The following is a 9,585-nucleotide window of genomic DNA, read 5'->3' on the forward strand; positions in this document are numbered from 1 at the left end:
AAGTTAATCAAAACTTCAGGTAAGTTGCTGTTGCTTTGGGGGTCAAGGAAAGGGGAGGGGGGAATTGGACACAGGGGAGCTACCTTTGAAGGACCTCAAATAGCTACCTGCCTACTTTATAATGCAATTATTGCTTCCCTTAAGGCCTCTTGGGCACAGTGGCTTTGAGTGTAGAGATCAGGGGAGGGTTCAGAGCTGCAGACCATTAGCCTGTAGCGCAGCACCTGTGGGGGTCTGCAAACGCAGAACTTTAGTGAATGGGTGGAGGCAGGAGGCTGTATCCTTTCTCGGTCTTTCAGCATGACTCTTCCCATTTTAAAGGAGAAAACTCACACCCGAGATCAGGGACTTCGTTCTTTGTATGTGTAATGTGAAAAGTCTACTATAACTTCCCCTTCAGTGCTTGGGAGGGGAAAAAAACCCTGCAGTCAAGGCCAGCAGTTACAGGGTGAAAAGGCAAAGTTCTCCCAGCACCTCTCCGTGTTGTGAACCTCAGCTGTTCAGATGCTGTGCTCCCAAACCCCATGGGGAAAACCTACAAGAGCCCAGGGCAGCATCTTCCTTTCTCAGAAAGTCCTGTGGTCCTTAGGTCTGTCTTTTCCCCTTCCCCCTAGCAGCTCCCTAGAATTTGTGTGAGGCCTAATTTCCTGATGTCCACTGCTACATATGCCAGGCTAGCTGGTTCGTAAGCCTTCCAGAGATCCCCATCTCCACCTCCCTTCTTGCTGTAGGAGTGTTGGCATTCTAGACACTTGCTACTATTACCGGGACTTGGCTACTGCTACTGCGTCCAGCTTTATATGGATCCGCACTCAGGTCACCACATGGGCATGACAAGCACTTTGCCTCCTGAGCCATCTCCTCAGCCCAAATTAATGACTTGTAAAGTCAGCTGAAAGCAAATGAAGCTATTGTCTGTTCGTGTGTTTCCCCCAGACATCGGAGGACCCTGCAGAAAGTAGAGGTAGAAGCTTGCTGTTGCTCCTATGACAAGTTCCTGAGACCTGAGTAACTCAAAGCACCAATATAATGCCATGGTTCTGTATTATAGAAGTCAAGAATGGGTCTCACGAGCCTTAAAGTTGAGTTCACTGTTTCCTATGGTGGCAATTAGAGAAAGTGTGTGGCCCGACTCCGTTGGCTCCAAGCTGCTTGAGTCTAAGCTCTCTTGCTCCTGGCTCTGACATTCACAGTCACCCAGAGCCCAGATCATCTGGGGGACACTCTAGAGGCAGGAATCTGCATTTACTCTTTGCTCTGTGAGAAAATGGTTTCAGATTAGCAGCTGGGATGCTTTAACCTAAGACACAGATATCACACAGGGCAGACTTGGCTGAAAAATTATTCCTTATTTGTCTGATAGTCTAACTTAATTGAGTGCCCTTTATTGTTAGTTGCAAAATCTGGAAACCCTTAGGGCTCTCATAGAAATGGTCTAGCAGCATCTGGGGCAGATGTTGTGAGGGAGCCAGTGTCCCACGATTAAGCCACCAAAGGCCTCTGTGGCTGCTATGCACATTACACACAGAATTTGTCAATTTTATAAATTGCAGCCATGATTTCCTTAACACTTTCTTATTTCCCCATTAATAGCTTTATGATCTGAATTTTACTATCTGCTCTAACTTAGGCTTCTGCCTGCTTAAAATTTGTCCAATTTTACCCAGATCCTAAATATATGTTTCAAAGCTATGATTCTGAGCAATGTAGCTGATTTAATTTTTTTATTTCCATAAAGCAAAGCCACCACCTGTTGCCGTCGATAAACAGATGGGCGGCTCATCCAAACTGATGATCGAGCCATTTGCTGTTAGGAGTCCTCCAGTTTTCAGGAAGATGAAACTCACGTTAATAACCAGCTATATTCCTCGTGCATCCAGAAATCCCCAGAGGTCTTTGATAAGAGGCTATAATTCTTCCAACAGCATTATAGCCTGGGTATTGAAAACAGTTCCCAGCCAACTGATAGATCGTGGAGGCTTTCCTCAGTGGTGGGCAAACAATTATGAACAAGATCAGCTTGCTGACAGTAGCCTGAACTGTCTAGACCAGTTGTTCCCAACCTTCCTAATGCTACAACCCTTTAATAACAGTTCCTCATGTTGTGGTGACCCCAACTATAAAATTATTTTTGTTACTGTTTTATGACTGTAATTTTGATACTGTTATGAATCATAATGTAATTATTAATTATCTGATATGTAGAATATCTGACATATGACCCCTTTGAAAGGGTCGTTAGACCCCCAACGGGGTCATGACCCACAGGTTAAGAACCAATGGTTTTAGACCAAGCCTGGCCAACAGAGGTAATGGCAGTTACATACATAATTATGGATTATCTGGCAGCCACACTGAGAAAAGTAGAAACAGATAAGGTTAATTATAATATAGTTCATTTTGTTCAATATACCCAAAGCATTATCTGTATAACAAGTAATCAACAGGGGAAATATTAAAGACATATTTTACATCTTATTTTTTTGTAGTACATCTCTGAGCTAAAGAATATAATCCACAGTTCCCGTGCCCAGTAGCTACATGTGACTGTTGGTGTCATACTGGATAGGGCAGCCCTGGCCTGAGTCCTACACATAGCCAATGAGGCAAATTCTCCAGACCTAGAGGCCTGAACAACCAGGGAGTGATGCTAATGTATACTGCTCAGGTAACTCTGAACCGTCCCAATAATTGGGACGAGGGGTCACTTTTAAAATCCAACAGTCACACATTAGTTTCACTGCCATCCCTTCAAGCCTGAGCTCAGACGTGCAAAGCAGTTAATTGGAAGGAGGCGACCAGGAGAGAACCGAATGTGAATTTGTTCCCTTTCACCCACCAGAAGGGAAAAGCAAGGCAGAAGAGTCAACTTTGTAAAAACACAAGGTCCTACTCTGTCTCTGAGGTGAAATAACTTTCAGTCCCCTGAAAAAGAGGTGTGGCTGTTTAAGGCTCTGGGACAAGTTGAAGGCTGGGATTCCAGAAGCCATGAGGCCTGGGAAGAGGGGCTACATGAAGCCTTTATCTATATGCGCTGTGTCTTCATGTGCCATATATTCATGCACTGTGTCTTCATGCACTGTGTCTTCGTGTTCTGTGTCTTCATGCGCCATGTCTTCATGTGCTCTGTCTTCATGCGCTGTGTCTTCATGCGCTGTGTCTTCATGCACTGTGTCTTCATGCGCTGTGTCTTCATGCACTGTGTCTTCATGCGCTGTATCTTCATGCGCTGTGTCTTCATGCACTGTATCTTCACGCACTGTGTCTTCATGCACTGTGTCTTCATGCACTGTGTCTTCATGTGCTCTGTCTTCGTGCACTGTGTCTTCATGCACTGTATCTTCATGCGCTGTGTCTTCATGCGCTGTGTCTTCATGCGCTGTGTCTTCATGCACTGTGTCTTCATGTGCTCTGTCTTCATGCACTGTGTCTTCGTGCACTGTGTCTTCATGCACTGTGTCTTCATGCGCTGTGTCTTCATGCACTGTGTCTTCATGCACTATATCTTCATGCGCTGTGTCTTCATGCACTGTATCTTCACTCCCTGTGTCTTTACACGCCATACTATGGGTGCCACAGATACAAAAGCGCTTTCATACCCTGTGGCAATGAGCTCAAGCTGTTCCTTGCAGGAGGGGGTGGTGATAACTAACCATTTGGGGGCTCTGTGAGACCCCTTTATCCCAAGAAACCAATTTTCCTGGTCCGCACCATACCCGGAATTCTCTCCAGAGAGCGTTTCTGGCATCCACCAGGTAGGAGGGTGGCTGCAGGTTGAAGCAGCTGCCTAGCTGTGCTTCTGGGGTGTACCTGAGAACTCACGGAAGTGCCAAACGAATGTTCCACATCTACAGTTCACATATCCTATTTTTAAGGTTAATAAACTATACCTTAGGAGGTGTAATTGCTTCCTTGGAGCCCATGCTGTTAGGGCGCAAGGGTTGCCACCGTTTACAACACTGCTGTGAACAGAGTTTAAATTGGAGCTGTCAGAATGTCCCTTTGGTAACAACAGAAGCAAAATTCTTATGGCACATACTAGACAAAGCAGCTGTGTTTCCACAAGAGAGGGGTGGGCCCAATGCTGCCATCCCATGTTAGACCAGTGACTTGATCTGAGCACCTCTGGTCAATACATATATGACATTTGGCCTCATTTTCCATGTTTCTTACCAGTAAGAGTGTTGAGCCTGCCAACGCCATCAACAATATTCTGAACATCTAGGTGGAAACACCAACACCAACTGTAAGAGGGGGCAGGTAACCAACACCACAGCACTGAAGGTGTCACTTGCCTGGTGACAAGGCTATGCTCTGTCTCATATCTGAATTACAATTTGAAGAACAGAAGCTCTTCAGTCAGAAGTCTCTACAGGACGAGGGGCCAGGTCCTGATCCAGGCTGACCAAAATCCTGAGCCTAATAACCTGAGATACTCTAAACCTTCAGGAAGTTTGGAGGGAGATTTTAGAAGAGGAAGTAGGAAGGTATAATGGACTGTCTTCATGGCAGGTCCTGCTCCAACATTCATGGAGCCCTGGAAGGCTCTGTGTTACTGGTTTGGGTGGCCTCAGAATCATAGGCACCCACATGTGTTCCCTGATTTCACATCATCCCTGTTCTGGAAACGTTCCTGACTCTCTGGGTGGACCTAGTTGTAAACTGACCCAGTTCCCGATTGGAGGACTGAAAGCCACATGTGTTTGTGGAGTCTGCTCCCCAGAGGCTCTGAGGAGAACCAGGGACCTAGCCCATTACCCACAGCTGCCGCTGTGCACTGGAGCTTATGACCTCAACATGGAGCTGATGTCTTCATTTTTTGACCTCCACCAGCCTTCAAGGGCACTGAATCTCAAACCAGAAAATAAATAAAGAGGGGGAAATGCCAAGCGTAGTGGAAAATGCAGAGTCTGCATCAGCTGGCAGCTCGGGTTTCAAAGCAACACCTTCCCAATGACCCCACTCCTCACAGAAAGGCATGAGGCCCAGGAACCAAGGTTCTGGCTCCTGTTCCTTAAAAATGTGGAGCCCAAACACAGTCAGCTACCTCTGCCCAAAACAACAGCAACTACAAAGTAGAGTGGATGTTTTTCCTTCCTACTTACCCCGCAGGCCTTTATATATCAGGCTGGGACAGGCTTAAAAATGCCAGGGAGATCACCCTCCTCATTTGTAACCAGTGATGCCCTAGTATTATAGCTAATGCCAATGAATGATAACCTAAATATTGCCTGACAGCAGAGGATCAAAATACATGAGCAAAAATGGTTAAAAAATAGAAAAACACCAACTACAGAGAGTTTCACAAAGAACAAAAGAGGAAAATAAAGATAGTTTTCCACAATATGCTCCAAACAGACGCAGTGAGGTCACTTACTAAAATACTATGAGGTCAGTATTACATTAATAATTAGATAATATAATTATGTTACAGGGAAGAGAAACTATAGACTTCTACATGGGCATAAACTCAAGCTCTCAACCCAATGAGCAAATAAAATCCAACAATGTAGAAGAGAACTTTATTCCACAACCAAATAGGACTTATTTAAGGTATGTAAGGATGGTTCAACATTCGAAAATCAACCAATGAAATCAATTCTTCAAATCCGGATACTAAAGAAAAAATATATGATCATATTAACTTACAAGTGTCAGAAAGACACTTGGCAAAAATCTAACATCCATGAAATTTTGTTTTGTTTTTTTTTTCTTTAAAAAAGAACTCAACAAATTAAATATAGAAGGGAAAGGCTCAATTTGATAAAGAAACTATATACCAAACCTAAAATATCATATGCCTAATATTGACAATGTGATCATTTTCTCCCTAAGTCAGGAGCAACTGAGGATTTATACACCTGTTTATATGAAAATTTCTAGATATATCTGCATACCTGGGTTCATACATACACCTATACCTACTGCTCTGTCATCTGAAAGGACCTAAAAAGATTGACACCCCAGCAATGGCAAGCCCAGAGAGTCTCCATATCCAGGATCCTTCAGAAGTAGCTGCTTCTAGGAGGGGCAGGGATACACAAGAAGAGCCTGGAGAATGTTATAGTGCAAGAAAGCAAAGAAGGACTTTAAAAATAAAACAGTGGGGTTTGCCATCAAGATGCAACAGTCAACTAAAAAAAACCAACAACAAAGGGCCACACAGTAAAACTTGAGCAAGAAAACAAAGTAAAAAGTAAATTCATATTGGATTACAGACTATTGTATTAAATAAATGGTGGAGTCTACAGCAGTATAAAATGATTAAATAAGCAGCAGATAGACAAATCCTCCATCCTTAAGAATGTCAAGGAATATGTGCTGGTCCTGTACTATTCAGAGAAGGAGCATAATTCCTTTAGTAGGTTCTACATGTGGTGACTTACCTCTGAGACTCCTGCAAGGGCAGGGTAGCCCACCCAATGCTCACGCATGTCTCTGAGAAAGGACCCATTATTATCCTCACTTCACAGATAAGTAAAACGTTTTCCTGAGGATGCCAGACACACTGAAACTACAACCGATCCATACAGTTCCTAAACCTGTGCTCCTGACTAACCCACCCAAAAGTCTGCTACGTGAATCAATGTGCCATGGTAGCACACTAAACCAGTGTCATGTGGAGTGGCCTAAAAGTCTGAATCATCATCATGCCACCAAAGGCAATTCCAGAAGTCCAAAACCCTGGGACAGAGGACCCCTCCCACTCCATCTCATCTACTCTCCCCTCTCCCTTCCCATGTCCTCCCTTCCCCTCTCCTCACATCCTGTTCTTGTTGTTCTTCCTCTTCCTCCTCCTCTCTCCCTCCTTCTCTCCCTCTCTCTCTCTCTCTCCCTCACCACTTGATTACTTTTATATGTGACATTATATAACCCCCATATCTCCAGAGAAAAGTTAGTACTGGAACTTCTGGAATCTACTCATGAGAGGACATTTCACGCTCAAGGTGACAAGCATATTGCTAAACAGACAGTGCTCAACTCTCTCCAAGGAATTCTGAAGAAAGCCCCCTTGCAGGAGCCTTATCATTGGATGGGAAGCTTCCAGAACACTCTGAAAGAGACTAAGCACCTGCCCAATGACAGTGTCAACACAAAAACTGTCAGGTTTTAAACCTGGGTCAAACACCTAATGAGGTTCCTATTTAATATATCAAAGTGGACCCTGACTGCCATGTTCTCCCAGCATCCCTCAGTTCCCACCTATTTTAGGGTTCACCTTGCTGTCATATCCTGCCCCCTACGCTGAACTCTCCAGTCCAGGGGTTTGGCTGCCTCCCCCAGCTGTTCTTCCCTATATAACCCAGACATTTTGATTATACCAGTCCTTTTATCATTTTTCTTTTTTGGCCTCTTGGTCTCCTGGTCACCTGGCTCTCACCTCTTCCCTTCCCCATTTCCTCACATAGTTCAGCTAAGGGCCAGTACCACTCTGGACTTTCCTAGATGTGTCTGCCTCTAGCTATACTCTCCCTCATAACTGCAATAGACTTTCTCCTCCACCACACCTAGGAATAGTGGTGTCCTCCTTTTCACTTCTTTTTTTCCAGTGTTTCAACTGGACATGCAGGACCCACAGAAAAATGACTGCTGAACGTGCCTAAAGGTAAGACCATCCTTTGGGATTCCTGCTTCATGAAAGCGTCTGCCAGACATTCTGCAGGACACAGAAGAAAGCAACTGATGGACTTTTCCATTACAAGGGAGAACAGATCTTCAAATTTTCTGCTTCATGGAAAAGTCTGCCAGATACTATGGGCCTGTGGGCTGAAAATGGATGCCATAATGTTACAGAAGAACTTTGGGTGACTATTCAGGCAGCAAGATGTCTCTGTCAATTCTAGAGTTTTGGAAGTTGCTTACAATGCACTTCCTGTTTACTTAGGTAATATTATATCCTTTTAGAGTCTTTGATGAAGTTGAAGAATAGATAGTTATCATTATAGTTTTCTTTAGTTATGATAAAATGTAAAGTGGATATAAATATTGTAACTGTAATTCTTGCTCAATAACTGTTTTGTTGTATGTAATCTTGCTATGTTAAAGTTAAAAACTTCCCTCTATTTAGACAGAAATGGGAGGTGATATGGAATTCCCCTCTTATGCTGTGAATACCATTGGTTAATAAAGAAGCTTCTTTGGGCCTATTGCAGTGCAGAATACGGCAAGGTTGGGAACTCCAAACAGATAGAGGAGGAGAAAGAAGGTGGAGTCAGGAAGACTGTAGCTGCTGCAGGAGTCAGATGGCAGACACTAGAGAGAACCTTACTGGTAGGCCACAACCACATGACAATCCACAGAATAATAGAAATGGGTTAATTTAAGATATAAGAGCTAGCCAATAAGAAGTGTGAGTTAATAGGCCAACCAGTATTGTAATAATACAGTTTCTGTGCGGTTATTTTGGGTCTGGGCAGCCAGGAACAAAAGATCAGCCTCTGACTATATTAATGGGGACAAGAGATATTTATTCTGGAATAATTTTGAGTGAACATGACTCAGGAGCACAGATTTAGGTTAACTTAAATTCCGTATTCCAATGTGGAAGGCATTTCCAAGAAAGTCATAAATCAAGGCAAGTCTTAAATACATTGGTGAGGACACTAAAGAAGCAGGTACGGTGAGATTTTGCTTTTCTAAAGTCCTAAGATGCTATCTGATGACATCCTTTGCTTGGCAGAAGCTAGCTGTATAGTTAGGGTTAGTATTGCTGTTATGAAACACCACAACCAAAAGCAAGTTGCGGAGAATGGGGTTTATCTGGCTTATACTTCAACATTGTTGTTTATCATTGGATGAAGTCAGGACAGGAACTCAAACAGAGCAGGTACTTGGAGGCAGGAGTTGATGTAGAGGCCACAGAGGATGCTGCTTACTGGCATGTTCCTCATTGCTTGTTCAGCCTGTTTTCTTATAGAACCCAGGACCATCATCTCAAGAATGGCACCATGCACAAGGGGATGGGCCTTCCCCCATCAATAGCTAATTAAGACAATGTCCTACAGGCTTACTTTACAGCCTGAACTTACGGAGGCATTTTCTTAATTGAGGTTCCCTCCTCTAAAGATGACTTTAACTCATGTCGAGTTGACATAAAACCAGTCAGTACACTAGTGGTCTGCTAAATTAATAGATTCCAAAAAAAGCTTTTAACTATTGTCACAAGCTGCTAGTTCTGACACAAAAGTGGGCAAGGAATGATTGTTCCAGAGGCCCAGAACTTAGCCCAGTAGGAGATAATTAGCCTCTGGACCTGTAACCTTCCACTCTCTCCTCAGTACTGAAAATTCTAATCAGACAACCATTCTCTTCAGGTTCCCCTCAGGAATTTTCATTTGCAGCCAAATGAAGCTTCTGTTCAGGGCATTTCCATTCACACCGGGCGCCAATCTCACCATGCAGCGAGGAGACCGTGACAGGTTTCACTTTCTTTACGAAAGTGATCAACGGCTGCCCCTGGGGTCAGGGTGTGACTACTGGATCAGAAGGTCCTGAACGCTGTCTGAGAACAAGTGACAGCCTTACCGTGAGTTTTCAGCACACCATGGAGCTAAGGCCCCCTGGTAAGACGTCAGAGAGCGCGAC

The 9,585-nt window shown here is 43.9% G+C and overlaps 1 protein-coding gene across 1 annotated transcript; it reads right to left on the reverse strand.

The window, feature by feature from the left end:
- Window positions 1-3,008: 3,008 nt before the first annotated feature.
- On the reverse strand, window positions 3,009-3,563 carry LOC121677003 (histidine-rich protein PFHRP-III-like). The gene has a single exon (XM_042054228.1). It carries the CDS (start codon window positions 3,561-3,563, stop codon window positions 3,009-3,011), a length of 555 nt encoding a protein of 184 aa, XP_041910162.1.
- Between the last annotated feature and the right edge of the window lie 6,022 nt (window positions 3,564-9,585).

Source organism: Arvicola amphibius, chromosome 1 (assembly GCF_903992535.2).
Source record: "Arvicola amphibius chromosome 1, mArvAmp1.2, whole genome shotgun sequence".
In the NCBI taxonomy this organism is placed as follows: Eukaryota; Metazoa; Chordata; class Mammalia; order Rodentia; family Cricetidae; genus Arvicola; species Arvicola amphibius.